Source organism: Maylandia zebra, linkage group LG17, assembly GCF_041146795.1.
Source record: "Maylandia zebra isolate NMK-2024a linkage group LG17, Mzebra_GT3a, whole genome shotgun sequence".
Classification (NCBI taxonomy): domain Eukaryota; kingdom Metazoa; phylum Chordata; class Actinopteri; order Cichliformes; family Cichlidae; genus Maylandia; species Maylandia zebra.
This window is the reverse complement of record NC_135183.1, coordinates 12,909,046-12,927,587: the sequence shown is the minus strand read 5'-3', so window position 1 is coordinate 12,927,587 and position 18,542 is coordinate 12,909,046. Positions and strand designations below refer to the sequence as shown.

General features: G+C 40.7%; 1 protein-coding gene across 2 annotated transcripts in view; it reads right to left on the bottom strand.

The window, feature by feature from the left end:
* Positions 1-14,041: 14,041 nt before the first annotated feature.
* Positions 14,042-18,542, bottom strand: part of adcy1a (adenylate cyclase 1a) — a 78,024-nt gene continuing 73,523 nt past the window's right edge. For both annotated transcript variants that reach the window (XM_076875863.1, XM_004571744.3), the window contains one exon: positions 14,042-16,687. In XM_076875863.1, the coding sequence (XP_076731978.1) occupies positions 16,358-16,687 (330 nt within the window). In that variant the 3' untranslated portion in view covers positions 14,042-16,357. The remainder of the gene's footprint in view (positions 16,688-18,542) is intronic.

Below are 18,542 nucleotides of genomic sequence, written 5' to 3'. Positions count from 1 at the left end.
ACTGCCTCACTACGTATGACACTGGATACTGTAGCTTCTGTGAAAAATAGAGCCTCAAATCAGAAGTACTTCCTGGTATAATTCTCAAACACGTAGCCTAAAACAGACAAGTCGTAAGCCGGAGGGGAAATCGCGTGTCACAAATTTAGAAGATCATCATTTAGCCTGGAGAAATAGTTTGTTGCTTTATAAGAAAGCCCCCTGTAAAGCTAGAACATCTTATTATTTATCAATGATTGAGGAAAATAAGAACAATCGTTGCAGACCAATCTCCAACTTTCTTTTCATATGAAAAATTCTTTTTGAATGAGTAGTTGTCAAACAGCTAACAGTTTGTCTGCAGAGGAATAGGTTATTTAAAGGGTTTCAGTCAGACACAGTGACCCATGGCACAAATGACAAAGAGATCTTGTGACATAATTATCCACACTTGTTACCGTCATAACACTGACATCTTGATTGATGTCTTGGGGATGAGAATTTCATTTCAATTTAATTATTCACTTTTATTTACATAGCGCCAAATCACATCAACAGTCCCCTCAAAGCGCTTTATAACATAGGGTAAAGACTGTACAATAATACAGCAAAAACCCCAAAAATTAGCTGGTTGGCTATGAGCAAACAGTCGGTGACAGTGGAAAGAAAAACTCCCTTTTAACGGGAAGAAACCTTCAGCAGAACCAGGCTCAGGGAAGTTTACCCATCTGGCTCAGTGCGGTGTGAGAGGAGGGAGACGGGACAAAAACCACACTAGAGAATGAGATGGAAATTCCCTTCAGTGGGTCTCAACTAATAATTAGCCATTCAGTCTTGATGACATCATCTGTTAGCCTCCTAAAATCCACCAAGCACTTCTGCAAGTAGGAATTTTGTTTGGTTGAAGCTGGTCAATCTAACACCCATAAGTTACCGTATCTGTGACTGGAAGACTATTTACTTCACGGTTATCACATATTATAAAAAATATGCATTCAGTGTCTTATCGTTTGATCAGCCTCAATTATGTCTTATCTTTTCATTTTACATAAGAACAAAAAGGAAGTGTTTTGATAGCAATAATAAAAAACGAACAACCTTTCATGACAGGCATAAAGATACAACAATGTGGGCAAATCTGTGTCTATACAGTCATACTATACATTATTACTTACAGCTTATGGTGCAAAACAATCACCAGATTCTTACATGGCTGTGGATGGTGGTTAATGATTGTTGGGTTTTCTCTGAATCTAATATTGTATGATCTACTGTGCAACATAAAGCACCTTAAGGCGACTGTTGTTGTGATTTGGCGCTATATAAATAAAATTGAATTGAATTGAATAATGCTACTCTCTATCTACTTCTCCTGAAAAACTGCTTGAATTGCCTCTATGTACTTATTATTGTCTTCATGCACAATAATAGTAATCACAGTGAACTTTATATTTTAAAGGCTCTATAGAATTACAAATGGAACCTCCAACTATCCAGTAATCCTCTTTGTGCCAGCACTAAAACTCCCTTTTATCAGGAAGAATCCTCTGGAAATACCAGGTACAGGATGAGGAGAAAGCAGTGAGAGAACAAAAGAGTGTAGAGGTAACAAATAACATTCAATGCAACAAACAATCGAAGCGTGGCTGGATAGTGAGGCCATTAACCACAGAGCAGGAACACGCAGCTCTGCAGCCTGAGATACCTGCAGAAAGGTAAAGGTAAGTAAGTACCTGCAGTAAGGCAAGGGGAACACACTTATAAACACATATTGTCTATAATGTTTACGCAATTTGCAAAGCTGTTCGTGTCTTTATCTTACTTTTTTTTAATGTAGCCTATATCTAATATATCTATATCTAATGGCCACATTTGTTTCATTTACTTTTTTATAGTATTATTTTTATCTAAATAAAAAAGAAACAAAAAGAAAACAGCAGAGATTCTAAAAACACCAACACCAAACTGACATCCAACTTACAACAAGTTTTGGTGAGGTCCAAAACAAACAGCTGTCCTGATTTACCCTCTGCCAGATCCAAATTCTTTACAGTGTGTTTCTAGAGGAAGGTTTTGCATCATTTGATGTGTGTAAAGTTTGGATTTTCTTCCCTCTAATACAATACCATTGTGTTTTTGGCATTTCAAAGTCTGACGTCCGTTAGTGTCTGTTCATTTTTATTATAATTGTGTCCTTTTGGATACAAAACCTGTAAAAATAGCTTTGGGTCTACTGGGATTTGTTTTGAAATAATCTCCCCATGTGTCAATTTGACCTCTTGCTCAAAATGTTTTAATCTTTCTGACATTTAATTTCGCAGGACTTACATATGCTAACATTAACTAGAGGTGTATAATCAAAGTCTGAGCTCCAGCACAAAGTGATTAAGTGACTAAGTCTTTGTTTCATGCTCTCAGGTTGTAATGTTAACTTTCTGATGGACAGAATGGAACATTTCACGCACTTTCACAAAAATTCCTGCATGATCTGTGTTTCATCAGGTGCTTGTCGAGGGTCTACTGAGTTGAGTCCACCTGCTTTTACAAAACTTCTTAGGTGTAGCTATTTGAGTGAAAAAGAAGCTTCCCGTTAAAGCAGCATTATGCTTCAATTCTTCAAAATCATCAGTTTAGATGATAGAGATCTTGAATTTTATAAAGTCCTTTGGAAGCCCAGACTTTGAATGTAGGACCTGCAAAACTGTTTCTCCAGTGTTGATATATATTGTGACGAAGACTCCATCTGTTTTAAATATTTTCCCACATCCCACATTCTTCAGAACTTTTTCTATGCATCTTTGAAAGAAGTTGGGTGTATTTCCTTTTTGAAGAAAAGTTTCCAGAAAGCTTTATAAAGGGCCTGAGGATGTCAAGTGAGGCATTACATAGAGAAACAAAGTCCATGTGGGAGTGGGCTGGGCTGAGACGGTGTCAAATACAAGATTTTCAACCAGGACAGTTTTTGGATCCTGCTTGGGTTTTTAAAATTAGACTTCCAGTTTGTTTATCCACCAGCCAAAATCAATCACCATAAATGTGGACTATTCAACATTAGAGGACTGTCTTCCGACTTCACATTAGTAAATGATTTAATATTTGATTAATAGACTGGTTTATTTGCCTTACAGAAACCTGGTTACAGAAGGATTAATATGTCTGATGATACCCAGTTATATCTGTCTATGAAGCCAAATGATCAAAACAATTAATTAACAATTAAAATAGTTAATTAGTTGTTACTTGGTCTTAAATACATAAATACAAAAACAATACTTAAATACATCTGTACAATATTTCAAAAATTAGAAACCTAGATTATATTTCTCCTATTCCGCATTGGCTCCCAATCCCTGCAATCCTTCTTCTCACACACACGCTTTGAATAATCAGGTCCCGTCATAGCTTATAGTACCATATTATCCTAATAGAGCATTTTGCTGTCAGACAGCTGGCTTACTTGTAGTTCCTAGAGTTTCTAAAAGTAGGAGGCTTAAAACGTATAATTTATTTTTTGATGAAGCTTATAGTTAAAGCTGGATCAGGTGATCCTGAAGCGTCCCTTAGTTATGATAGGCTGCAGGACTTTACGCAGGGCACTGAATACTTCTTCTCCACACACCTGTTTTCACTCCCCATGTATTTATATACCACGGCAGCATGTTATTACATTTTTGTCGTCTCTCGCCCTTATTTCTAGTTAGTTTTGTTCTGTAACTCTGTGCTCTGTGTTCCCTTTCTCTAGTTGTTCACAGAACAGTAGTACCAGGGGTCAGAATCAGCAGTCAGGAATATGATGTGAGTGGGCACAACGACGCTAATCCCCAGCAAAGTTGTTCTTTTTCTTCTCCTCCCCTTCTCACAAGATTTCCTTAATCGGATCATTTATGTCTTATTAAACAGCCAGTGCAGATCATAGATTGGGGTTTGGCATCGGGGGCTGCTCTCACCACTTTAAGGTTGTGAATAGGGGAACGGATTTATCCGTTAGACCCGAGCATCTTGGCATGCTACATGATAGCTCACGTGTGTGTGTCGGACAGTGTGTTTCCAAATGAGTGTATATGTTTGTGAGCTTGTGATCGTACACTTTTGTGTGGGAAACCCAGGAAATCCAGTCTCCCATGCGCCAGCATCCATTGTGTTTAGTTTCCTCCTCTCTCTCTCTTTCTGAGTGACTCTGTGTGTTTAGCTGCAATGCTTCCCTCTTCGCTGCGGCTCTAATGAGAAGTAGGAGGAAGCCCAAGCCAGAGGATTGCACTTGGCAAAGTTAACTGGAAACAGTCTCATGAATGGGTCAGGGGAGTTGTGTTGGTAGGATTAGCTGTTATTATCTCCCTGTGCAACAGAATGGAGTTTTCCATCCAGACTCATGGTTACTTAAGATACACTCCTCCCCTACATTCCATCCAACCTATGTCCGCAGATCCTTTCTTTATTCACAATAGAACGATCTGTCCAAAACATCCACATCAAAGAATCCCCACTTGAGTAAATAGAGACTGAAGGCTCATGTACAGTTAGGAAGAGCAACAGCGAATAAACACATTCACCACCCTTTGTGATACTGACAAAGGTTCAGCTTAACTCCTTTTGTCTTTTAACTTTATTATCTCCAAATGGGGTGAATAATACACTCACATAACACACTCGTCCAATCATACAGAGGTTTAAGAAAGATACATTTGATTTACATTAAAAGGACAATGTTGTGTTTTATTTTCCAGGTTAATTGTTTTATTCCAACACCAAGACAGAGAGGAAATGAATTCAAACCAAAAGTGATTAATATGTTCTCTGATTTGAGGTGTTGTATTTCTGCATCAATATCAAGACAGTGTAATGCAAACCAAAACCAACTTCTGCTCATGAAGTCATCACAAAGTCAAAGCAACAGATTGTACAGTTTTATTAACTATACAGCTGCACTACCAACTACAGTTATATTGCTTCTGAATTAAGTAGCCTACTGTTGATTTTGATGTGTCTAGATACTGTATGCAATTGATCCTTTAAGGCAGTGGTGTCCTGGGCACGAGGAAAGAGTTTTGTATCTTTTTTATAAAAAGTATTTCAGTTACATTAATGTACATATTGGATATGAGTCAAAATGTTTCAAGTTTTTTTTCCCCTTATACTAAATACACTGAAGCTATTACATAATACATGAAGAATTAGATCAAAATAAAACTTTGTAAACAAACCAATATTTGTGGATTTTGTATTTTCCAGTGTTTCGAGCTTTGCTCGACTACTGGCAATATGTTAATAAGCCAAAAATTTGTTGCTACACAGGTTGCAATGGTGATTACATCATAAAAGAATAAAAATCCAACTGCAAACGTTAAATGTGTCACCACCCACTCATTAGTAAACAATATGAAACAGTATATGAAAGCTAGGACTTTACAGCAGGTACATGGTAAACAGACTAGTTTTTCTACTCTGATGACTCAGATCACTTGACATGCAACAGCCTGCCCAATAGCTTTTCATGCTTTATCTTCCTATTTGACTATGCTGTTTATAAAATGGATATAATTTTTGTTCATTAAATGATGAAACTAATGACTGAGACCAGAAACCTGTCAGGAAAAGGGGAGAAAAAAAAAGAAAAACACAAAAGGCGTCGCCCCCTGCTGACCTTTATAAAGAATGCAGGTTTTGCTTAAGTTTTCAACATCGTTCATATACAGTCCAATATTAGCCATAATCTCTATTCTCAAGCAAGATCCTTTAATCTCAGTGTGTGACAGTCCACCTCTCACATTAACTGTACTTACATTGTGACAGGGAAATGTAAACATGTGACATGCCTCACAAGTTACAGCCACAGCCTGTGTCAAAAAATGTCAGCGTTTGGAAATAACTTCACATTTTATGCTCAAAGAGGTAACTACTGCTCTTTGAGGGGTAGATATCAAATTAAACAAAGCAAATTAACTTTGCTTACAACATATATTATATATTAAATATATATATTATAGTTTGGATGCTTTATGGCATTTTTCCAACATAGATCCAAACTCATGGAGGTTTAAAGTTATTTCAATAATAATAATGGATTGGATTTATATAGCGCTTTTCAAGGCACCCAAAGCGCTTGACAATGCCACTATTCATTCACACACTGGCGGAGGCAAGCTACGGTTGTAGCCACAGCTGCCCTGGGGCAGAGTGACAGAAGCGAGGCTGCCATATCGTGCCATCGGCCCCTCTGGCCAACACCAGTAGGGTAAAGTGTCTTGCCCAAGGACACAACAACCAAGACAGAGAGCCCGGGGATCGAACCGGCGACCTTCCAGTTACAGATACGCTTCCCAACCCCCTGAGCCACGGTCAGCGCACTGCTTTCATGTTTCTTGGAAGTGGCTTGTTAGATCTCTTTAACCAGAGGAATAAAAACAACCTTTGTAAAAGGGAAGTTCAACAGGCTGTCAACAGTCTCATCAGTAACCATAACAGATAGAGACAGATTGTTTCACCCCAATAACAAAAAACACAAGCCTTATTTTCTCACCACAAGACATAGTGTAGATGATTTCTGCTTTAAATTCCAGGATTTGTTTTTTACTATAAAGTAACAGCATAGCTGAGTACTAATTTGTGACTTTAAAGTATTGAAAATTCCTATAATCCAGTAGCTTGCATCTTGCATTACAGAAACCATATGCAGGATAATCCACAGGACAAGTTTGCCTGTGGATTATCCTAAGAAACCAACATGTGGTTCTTTGAAAGATCTGCCTCTGTGCATCCCCTCAAAATATCACCTCTATTGTTTTGGGGTGGAGGCAGAAACTTCACATATTTCAGTCTTGACAAATAAACTCCACACTACCTGCTTGACTAGGGTAAGGGGGAAATATGTGTTTTGTAACAGTTGTGATGGGAGGTTCTCTGTGTGTGCTTACAGATGTAAGTCTCTAGGTCAAACTATTGTTATGCTGCTATGTTTTTCAAAGGATTCATCAATCTACAGCAGGTCACATTGATCTGCTCTGTTTGTAGAGGTTATTACAACATTTCTTGCATGTTTAAAGCTGTTTTCTGGCACCTCGTCACATTCCATCTTCATGGTTGTTCAGAAGAGACCAAACACGAAGGAGTGGTACGAGTAGGTTAGCAGGGGTCACTGCAGTTCTTACACAACATGGAGTTCACTGACCCTGCCTGTATCTGGGCTGATGTGCTTGTAGGAAAAACATATTGTAGAAGACAGAAGATAACACTCAGGCATTGAGGAAATCTGTGATGAGAAACAATCTAGTGGGAGGATGTTTTTTTTCCTCAGCTAATCAGAAAAGAGTAGTTTGTGTTTTGGGCTCCTTAGGAAGCATTTGGTTTCACAACCTTGCAGAAGCTTGGTTGTGAAACCGCTTTTCTTGGAAACTCATTGTAATGTTTTGTCCACTGAAAGTATTTGAAGATTTAGGGCTTCATATGGGTTTGATAAAACCTGAAAAAACAACAACAAACCTTAAGGATGACTCATGTGCTTGAGCTCTACAATTTGTCTTGTGCCTGACTGTATAATGTGAAGCCCTTTAAAGCTTAAAAACATTACTGTATGATCTTTGACACTCACTGATACCTAGAGTTTTAGAACCCTTGAGTTCAGATTTCTTGGAGTCTTAAAACTCTTCAGGATTTCACAGTAGAGAAAATATCACAAAAGAATGAGATCATTTTGAAAATAACAAAGTGATAGGAGACTGCACTGTGCTGTCAGGGGAGAATGTGGCTAGGCAGCATCAGATGGTAGCCTGCATGATGACTTTGGTAATCAAGAAGCAGTGAAGTGAAGGCAGAGAGCAGAGGTGTGGATTAAATGGTGGAAAATGAGGCTAGGCAAGGTGGAGGATGTACTCCTAGCCATGTGGCCAGTGGTCCTTCGTTTATCACGGGAGTTACATTCTAAAAAAAATCCTCGAGGTAGCCAACTTTATTTTTTACAATTATTACAGATGTTTGTAAAACATCTGTAATACACACTTTAAACACTTTTCTCAGACAGGCATGGGCATTTTTACATTTTTCTCTCTTGTTTAAACCCTCTCAAAGTTCAAACCTTCGTTAAAAAACAAGTCCAGTATTATAGAATGAAATCAAAGGCACCCAAAGGCTCCTCAACATGTGTTTGTTGGGGAGAAAACTTACAAACATACAGTACAGCACTTCAGTCACACTGCTAGCAATCGAAGATTTATGTAAATTTGACCAGCTGAACACATTCTGTACTGTACAGGAGACACGGTACGAGATTGATTGACAATGGTCTACCGCCAATCAGGACGCAGAACACAAAAAAACCATGCAAAATTGCACAAAAGAAATCCTCAAAACAGGGAGGCTGCGAATTTCGGTGCGAACTGCTGGTGAACTGCGTTATAGCGAAGGGACCACAGTAGCTGGGAGGATAGGAGTAAAGCAAAGAGAGAGGTGCCAAAGGCAAAGGAAAAAGCTTATAGGAAACTGTACACGAAGGAAGGTGAAAATAACTTATATCAAGTGGATAGATAGAATCATTGAGCTGGAAAGGTTGTGTGGCAGCTTAGGGGCAGAGACGGAAATGTGCTAACAAATTAAGACAATGTGTTGAGAAGATGGAATAAGTACACTGATCAACTCATTGATCATGAAAATGAGAGAGGATGGATGTAATAACACAGCAGTACTGGAAGCACAGAGGATTAGTAGAAAGTGAGGGTAACTGTGAAGAGGTGTGCTGAGGTTAAGGGACTAGAGAGTAAATGGGAGACAGTGGACTTTTTAAGCACATTATTTAACACAGTCTTGGAGTTTGGGCAGATGTCTGAATGAAGAAAAAGTTTTCTGGTACCAGAGATGTAGAGAGATGTAGTAATTACAATGGGATAATGTTGATAAACCATAGCATGAAGATACGGGAATGACTTGTTCAAGCTAAGATCAGCAGTGTGGCATCATGCTAAAAAAAAAAAGAGCACTATAGATTTAGTGTTAGATGATCAGAAAGAGTAGCATTGTGTCCTTGTGGATCTAGAGAAAGCATATAAGTTCACAAGCATTGTGGTACTGCATAAGGAAGTCAAAGAAGTATGTGACAGTGATGCAGGACACGTATGAGGATAGAGAGATTGTGGCGAGGTGCTTGGTAGGAGTGACAGATCGGTCCAAGGTGAGAGTGGGAAGGTTTGAATCCAAGCCATCTTGTACAATGGTGATGGACAGGTTGACGGATGAAGTCAGGCCAGAGTCTTCATCTACTATGATGTTCACAGAGAACATTGTGCAATCTGTAATGAGAATAGGGAGCAGATGGAAAAGAATCTGGAAAAGTTGGAGGTATGCACTGGAGAGAAGAGGAATGCAAGTCAGCAGAAACAAAACAGAATACATGTGTGTGAATGTTAATAAGGCAGTTGGAAAGGTGAGGATGCAGCTAGTAGAGATAGTTAAGGTAGATGAGTTTAAATACCTGGGGTCAACCATTGAAAAAAAAAGAGAGTGTATAAAACATAAGGTGGAGAACAGAGTGGAGGCCGGGTGGAATGGATAGAGATGAGTGTCAGGGTGTTGTGTGATGGAAGAGTAGTAGCAAGAGTGTAAGTGTTGCTCTTACCCAAGTCACGAATAAGACATCAAGATTGAGATACAGTGGTCCCTCGTTAATCGCTGGAGTTGCGTTCCGAAAATAACCCGCGATAGGTGAAATCCGCAAAGTAGCCAACTTTATTTTTTACAATTATTATAGATGTTTAAGGCTGTAAAGCCACTCACTACACACTTTATACACTTTTCTCAGACAGGCATGAGCATTTCCACACTTTTCTCTCTTGTTTAAACACTCTCAAATTTCAAACCTTTGTAGAAAATTAAGTCCAGTATTATAGAATGAAACCAAAGGCACCCACGGTTGCTTTTGACAGTGCAAAACGTTTCATCAACATTTTGTTGTGTTTGTTGGGGAGAAAACTTACAAACATACATGTACGTAAACGTACAGCACCTCAGAGTCACACACTGCTAGCGATCGTAGATTTATGTAAATTTGACACGCTGAATGCATCATGTACTGTACAGGAGACACGGCACGAGATTGATTGACAGTGGTCTAGAGCCAATCAGGACGCAGAACACAATGTGCTGTAAAAAAACAAACAAACAGCAAGGCTGCCAAAGGTGAACCGCATTATAGCGAGGGACCATTGTATAGAGCAACTCCTCTCCAACAATGTTGTGTGTTTACAGTGTTGTTTTTCTTCTAATGATGATTTCATATGTCTTAGTGTATTATATTTTTGATCTAACAGCACTACTATACCTTAAATTTCTCTTTAACAGCCTTAGGCTAGTTAGGTTCTTGGGTGGATGTGGCCAATGCAATCCATGTTTGATGCCGAGCTGCTAGTTCATCACTTTGTTTGGTCTGACTCCCATACAAACTGTAGTTACCGACATTTGTAGACAAATACAAATATGTCTGCAAGTTAGTATAACAATGCTGACGGCCACTCAGCCTTCTAGTAGATGCAGCTGGTATCATTTTGAAAATCCTAAAGCGCCTCATCCTTGAGTTATCACACTCACAAACTTGAGAGTCCACCCCCAGCAGGGTGATGACACTATCCGATCATCCTTAGAGGGGTTAAAATGTTGCATACATCTATGCAGTTAATACACACAAACGCTGTTTTGGCAGTCAGGTTGTGTTTTTCCTCTTACGCTCCAGTGTTGAAATGACAGCAACATTTACAGTAAGTGATTCTATGACACACAGAGTCATTGAGTAAGCAGTGTAGTAAAACTATCCATAACCCTTCAAAGTGTCTCGGTCAGCCTCATTGCCGTCATCATCTCAGCTCTGCAGTGTCTGATTCAGGCTGCAGATAGACGGCCGTTCCACTACACCACAGCTGTAAATGCGGTCCAAAAAAGACCATTTCCGTCGCTTATCTCGCTGTGTGTAAGTGTTTACCTTGGCACTCCTGACCGGGCGTCTTTGATCATATTGGAGATTCCATCAGGTGGTAAACACACACACACACACGCAGAGTTGTAAATTTTTCGGTTATCAACAAGTGGAATATTGACATCCTCTGTGGTGATTGCACACAATCAGCACAGATCACAAAGCTAATAGAAGAAGAACGAGGGTGGGGGTTACTGGTTTATCATTTACCCGCTGAAAAACACAACCTTGGTTACATGTCAGCGTGTATTCTTGTCGTGTTGCCATGACAACCTGTCACGCAGGATGCTCCGCAATGCCATGGCATTTCCACACCAGTGGTAAACACACACACACACACATTTTCACAGCACTGATGAATGTTTAGAGGTCGGGTCTTCCTGTGACAGGAGTTGAAACATTCCTTTTCTCTCACCAAAGCCTTTGGTGGGGTGGGGTGAGGTGGGTGAGGGTGGGAAAAGACACAAACGAATACCCACTGAGGTCCTTTTATATGTAAAAATCATGAGAAACTTACATTTTTTCTCATAAGCAAAAAACTTTAACTGCCCTAAGCAGGAGGAGTGCCCTAAGCACTGTGAATGTTTCCTGTTAAAGCTTTCTTCCTCCCCACATTTGCCAAGTCCTGCCTAAGGGTGGGTGGAGAATTTGAGTTTCCATGAATTGGTAACCTCTGGGGAATGAAAAAATGAAAGCAGTGCAAAATATTTAAAAAGATTGCTCTTAATCCCACTAGACTCCCACGTGTAATCCTAATATCCAACTTTATAGTATATTTACAACCTGGCCCAAAAAGAAAAACAAAAAAACAGAAGTAGTTTCAGCCTAATCTGACCCACTGAAATTGTCCTCTCAAACATGTATGTGTGCTGATTGTTCATTTTAGTTTTAACATCACAGCTTTCTATGTTCTACAAACCATCAAAGCTTCTGCTTCAGCATGGGAGAAAAGTACATCAAAGTACACTGAACAAAAATATAAACGCAACACTTTTGTTTTTGCTCCCATTCCCCATGGGATGGACGTAGAGACCTAAAATTCATTCCAGATACACAATATAACCATCCCTCCCAAACAGTGGTCACAAATCAGTCCAAATGTGTGGTAGTGGGCACATCTGCTATATTGAGATAATCCATCCCACCTCACAGGTGTGCCACATCAGGATGCTGATCTGACATCATGAGTAGTGCACAGGTGCACCTCAGACTGCCCACAACAAAAGGCCACCCTGGAATGTGCAGTTTTTTGCGTTATTGGGGGTCTGGGGACCCAGAACCGGTCAGTATCTGGTGTGACCACCATTTGCCTCATGCAGTGCAACACATCGTCGCATGGAGTCTATCAGATTGTCAATTGTGGCCTGTGGAATGTTGGTCCACTCCACTTCAATGGCTATGCGAGGTTGTTGGATATTCGTGGGAACTGGTACACGCTGTCGTATACGCCGGTCAAGCACATCCCGAACATGCTCAATGGGTGACATGTCCGGTGAGTATGCTGGCCATGCAAGAACTGGGACATTCTCAGCTGCCATCTGCCCTGAACAATGTGAACCATGATTCATCCGTGAAGCGCACACCTCTCCAACGTGCCAGACGCCATCGAATGTGAGCATTTGCCCACACAAGTCTGTTACGGCGACGAGCTGGAGTCAGGTCAAGACCCCGATGAGGACGACGGGCATGCAGTTGAGCATCCCTGAGACGGTTTCTGACAGTTTGTCCAGAAATTGTTTGGTTGTGCAAACCAATTGTTCCAGCAGCTGTCTGGGTGGCTGGTCTCAGACGATCTTGGAGGTGAACCTGCTGGATGTGGAGGTCCTGGGCTGGTGTGGTTACACGAGGTCTGCGGTTGTGAGGCCGGTTGGATGTGCTGCCATATTCTCTGAAACGCCTGTGGAGACGGCTTATGGTTGAGAAATGAACATTCAATGCACGGGCGACAGATCTGGTTGACATTCCTGCTGTCAGCATGCCAATTGCACGCTCCCTCATTGCTTGTGGCATCTGTGGCATTTTGCTGTGAGACAAAACTGCACATTCCAGGGTGGCCTTTTGTTGTGGGCAGTCTGAGGTACACCTGTGCACTACTCATGATGTCAGATCAGCATCCTGATGTGGCACACCTGTGAGGTGGGATGGATTATCTCAATATAGCAGATGTGCCCACTACCACACATTTGGACTGATTTGTGACCACTGTTTGGGAGGGATGGTTATATTGTGTATCTGGAATGAATTTTAGGTCTCTACGTCCATCCCATGGGGAATGGGAGCAAAAACAAAAGTGTTGCGTTTATATTTTTGTTCAGTGTATAAAAAACTAAAAGTATTTCATCGTTCTTTAGCTTTAGGTCTCTTTCAGTGTTTAATTCAAATAGAACTTTATTTATACAGCACCAAATTACAACAACAGTCATCTCACGGCCTAAGAGCCAGCATTTGGCCACAGTGGGAAGAAAAAAACTCCCTTTTAACAGGAAGAAACCTCTGGCAGAACCAGGCTCAGTGAGGGGCGGCCATCTGCTGCGACCGGTTAGGGGTGAGGGGATGGGGACAAGACAAAATATACATTGTGGATTGTGGACTGTGTTTAGTAGATTTGTGGATCCTTATCACATTTGACTGGTGTTTCCTTATATGCAAATACCTGGTCTAGTGAATGCTTGAAGATTGTTGAGTTGTGACACTCGTTTCTAGATGTTTGCTTAAGATGTCTTATGATTTGATACAACATAAAAAAAACCCTGCAGTGTAGTTTCTGCAAAACAAACCAAAAAATAGACCCTTATTATGTGTATCTGTTGCATTTAAACTGTTATGAGCAATAAACTTAAGGCATATTGTACGCACACCCACACACTTAACTCCTTTGACATGTTTTTACTAGAGCAGACGTGTTTATGTCATCAGCGCGAGGTCGCCAATGCTGAGCAGCACCAGAGGAGTCAAACTGCCACTGACCCCGATGTTGCTCCAACTTCTTACATGAGCTACTCTGTTTTTCTAGCGTTACGTAACTGTTTAACTAAATTTCATGTCCTCTCCATATGCACTCTGTATGTGCATTTCTGTCTGTGTTTGTTCAAAATAAGCACAGAATGAGAGTTCTTAGTCCAGGAGACACATCTCCACTGGCTTTATTCTTCATAATCATGGTACGTCAATATAATTGCAGTGCAAACACTTATATTTTAGTATAAAATATTTTCTTTACCAAAATTTACATTCACATAAAACATCTCAATAAATACATCTTCAACAAAAGAACTTGACAAATATTGTATCATCCATAATATATCTCTACAATGTACAATAATAGCTAGTAATACCTACATATAACAATTGAAACCCGTATCATACAGTATGAAAATATCCAATTTACAGGAAAAATATTGTACACAATTCCTTTTCATCAACTTTCAATTAATTGTTTAAAGCAAGTGTATAAAAAATCCTCATTTTAAACCTTTTATAAACTTAAATTAAGCACTCAAGCTACCATATAGATTTAAAATCTATTTTAAATATGATAAGTCCAACGTAATTTCCGTCAGGTTCCAAATAAATCTGATCAAAATCGACACTTGCCATCGTTTTGAGTAACAAAACTCAATCAGCTCGAACAGTAAAAATACAGGCATCCAACAAAAGAAAATCCACAATAACCGTAGCAATGCATTCAGTTGTGCTACAGCTCAACACGAAAAAGTCTGATATGTTTATGAAAATAGGTTGGCACATTAGAAAATCAGCTACCTGTTGATTACAGCAGGAGCAGGGAGGAGGAGGAGGAACCTCTCCCCCCAGGCCTGAAGTCTATCTATCCTGAATATGTCCTCAAAAAGGTTTGCACACCAAGCTCATGAAGAAGACACGGGTCAATTAAGCACCTTACATTCAAGAGGACCGCTACCTTTAGCGCATGCATGAGGACTATAATAAAACACAGTCAACGTGTGTCCGCTGCTCCGCCTGCATTAGTGCTTCATCAAAGCATGCATGTTTGATCTGCAGGCTTCCAGGCAGTGCATGCTCGTACAGATTAGAGGAAAGTTAATGGCTGTGGTAAGCCATACTGTGAGTAGCATGCTATACCGTAAAATAAATCATCTGGGTTTGCATGAGGAATCCAGACACAGAGGTTTGTGGGAATCTCCTCATAAACAGAAGGTTTCTTTTTTTCCGCCCTTTCCAAAGCAGCTTCGAGTTCATAAAAATAGTAGAACAGAATATTTTTCAACACTAGAAAATATTTCTTTGTAAACAAGCACACAGAAAAAAGTTCTCTTTTTTTTAAATATAATTCATTGAGGAAGAAGGAATCACACTCGCACAATACTAAAAATAGGTTTTCTAATTCATGCTTCAACTCCACAGATACAGACTGGTGTGGCTAGCTATGCACACTCTATTGGCTACAAACACTATCAGGTCAAAGTAGGATCCAGCTGGCTACAGCATGCAAGGAGTGAATAGGCTGAGATAGGAGACAAACTGCTTTATTGCTACACTTTGACAAGGAAGAATCTGGAAGTCAAGCATCACAGGGAAACAGACAGCACACATGACTGAAATGCAGCAGTGGCATCATGCACTTAAAGACGCTGAGCAGCTCGGCTCACTGAATCAAGAGCTTGCCTCGTGTACGAGGGGTTCAGCGAAGGGGCAGAAATGAAGCATACAGCATCAACCACCCACAAATGGTCAAAGGCAACGCCTTGTTGTATTTTGGCAAGTTCATGTCATTAACTGCCATCTAAAATTCCACAATTGGCTTCAACCGCTTTAAACACTGTTGTCTCTAGGACAATGATGCCCCTAAAATGAATTAATCTGATAAATCAATCTAAAAGGCAACAAAAAAAATGGCAAAAATCTCATTGTGAAGAGTGGTCGCTAAGGCAACAGCACTGTTTTGGTTTTAGACGGGGAGAAAAGAGTCAGCTAACGTTCTTAGATTTCGGGACACAGTTGTTGTGACAGGTTTGTGTGCTACACTTTCAATTGTGCATTGCGATGTGTTTTTATTTTTATGCTTATTTAGTTTATCGTAGTGGTGGATCCAGTTTTTTGGCAGTTATGAAATCCTGGAGACATCCTTGGCCTTTGATTGATGACAGAGCAACGTGGCATCCTGTATCCTGTTCATGACATCCCGCTGTGTGAAACAACAAACAGGGTTTGAATGTGGAGGGACAGTCTGATCGAGGACGCCTCAGGTTCCAGGCTTTAGGCCCAAATCCAGGCTTCCCATTGGATGATCAGTGTCTCGCCTCCCTGTCTTCCACAGACAGAAGAAGAAGAGTGGAGAACAACCTTTCCTCTTTAAATAGCCTTTCTCTGCTACAGCCATCTGTGTTACTCACCCACCTCCACTCTTACATTCTTATTTTTTCGTAGTCACGATGGAGACAGTGCCCTTCACACCACTGCAGTGGGAACAGAGGGCAGGTACCTGGTGGTGCTGGTGGATGTGGTTGGTTTAGCCACACTTGGGCTTGGGGTCCTCATAGCGGCGTAGGTGGTCACCGTTGGGGCGGGGCTAAGCCTGGTGCACACACTGCCGTGGGCGAATGCACTGGCACGGCGTTCACCGTTGCCAGGCTGTTGCTGGGTTTGAGATGGCCTGCTGCCTTGTCTGCGTCCCTCCAGGAAGTATGTAAGCATCTGACCTTTGCCCTTCACACTGACCTGGCCACGGCACACAAAATTGTAGTAATTGGTGATGAGGCGATAGACGTCCTCTGTTACCTGGTGGAGGCACACAGACGTTTGATGAGCTTTATGACCAAATATTTTACCATGACACACCTACGACATGACAAAAATGAACAAGAGATTGCACAAGTAAATATATAAGGAGTTTGCAAACAATGAAGCAACAATAATATGCTTTTTAAAAAAGACAAATAAAAATTTTATGTGGGCAAAGAATTACATCTGTACCTGAACACAAAAAGAAAAGATAAAAGTGGGTCTTACAGAAGGAGGAACTATCGGTAATCTTCTTATTCTAGTATATTTTTTTTAATATTAGAAAATGTAATAAAAATATTTATTTTGTATGGTAGCGAGGAATCACACAGAAGGTCCTTAACCCATCCCTTGTGCAAGGAAGAACAGCACGAGGCCTGTTAGAGCTGCACAATGCCCTCCAGCCGGCCACTGGTGTGAATGTCTCTGACCAAACACTCAGAAACAGACTTCATGAGGGTGACCTAAGGGCCCAATGCCCTCCAGTGAGCTCTGTGCCCACTGCCTGACACTCTGAAGCCCTAGTGGCAACAGACTACCAGAACTGCCACCACTGGTACTCTGTGCTTTTCACAGATCAGAGCAGGTTCACTCTGAGCATATCATCAATATCTTTGATTGCAGATACAAAGCTGGAGACAAACAGGAGAGACATTTTCTCTCGGCGCAGGAGAGCATCAGTCAAATCATCACATACTAGGGGAGCGAACTATGAGCACAACATATTATCACCACATCTCCATTTGTTTTGCAATTTTCAAGTGAGGTCATGCTTTAAACCTCCACTCTATGGACACAAGTACTGGGACACCTACACATTACACCTAGAGGAACTGCTTGATCATGGAAACCCATGACATGAAGCTCCCAATTTTGTGCAAATGTTAATGCCCGAGGAGGTTTAATGAGTCAGCACAGTGTTGGCTTTTAGGCACCGTGCACCACAGCACTCAGTGACCCTGCTCTGTAACTTTATGTGGTCTGCCACTTCATGGCTGGGTTGTTGTGGTTCATAAATGCTTCCATTTCACAATAATGGGGCGCTCGTGATTCAAGAGTTGGGAGTTTGCCTTGTAATCGGAAGGTTGCCGGTTCGAGCCCCGGCTCCGACAGTCTCTGTCGTTGTGTCCTTGGGCAAGACACTTCACCCGTTGCCTACTGGTGGTGGTCAGAGGGCCCGGTGGCGCCAGTGTCCGGCAGCCTCACCTCTGTCAGGGTGGCTGTGGCTACAATGTAGCTTGCCATCACCAGTGTGTGAATGTGTGTGTGAATGGGTGGATGACTGGATATGTGAAGCGCTTTGGGGTCCTTAGGGACTAGTAAAGCGCTATATAAATACAGGCCATTTACCATTTATTTACAATAATACCACTTACAGTTGACCATGAAATATCTATAAGGGAGGGAATTTCACAAACTGACTTGTTGCAAAAGTACCATCTTATTACAGTACCATGCCTATATTCCTCTGTGTAGAATGACCCATTCTTTCACCAGTGTTTGTACAGCCAGACTGCATGGCTAGGTGCCTTATTTTATATAGCTGTGACTGAAAACACCTGATTTCAAAGCTAAACAGATACTACTTTTGTCCTTAGTACATTGTCCTTAGGCAGATGTTTCTTCCTGTTAAAAGGGAGTTTTTCCTTCCCACTTTGACCAAGTGCTGCTCATAGGGAGTTTCTGATTGTTAGGTTTTAGCTGTAGCAACTGATGTTGTGATTTGATGCTATATAAAGAAAATTGAATTGAATATATGAAAATAATGAAACACATGAACTTTATCTGAACTTTTCTAATTATTTCCAAATAACACCCTCTAATCTGTTTACCTTTGTCAAATAAGAACTAG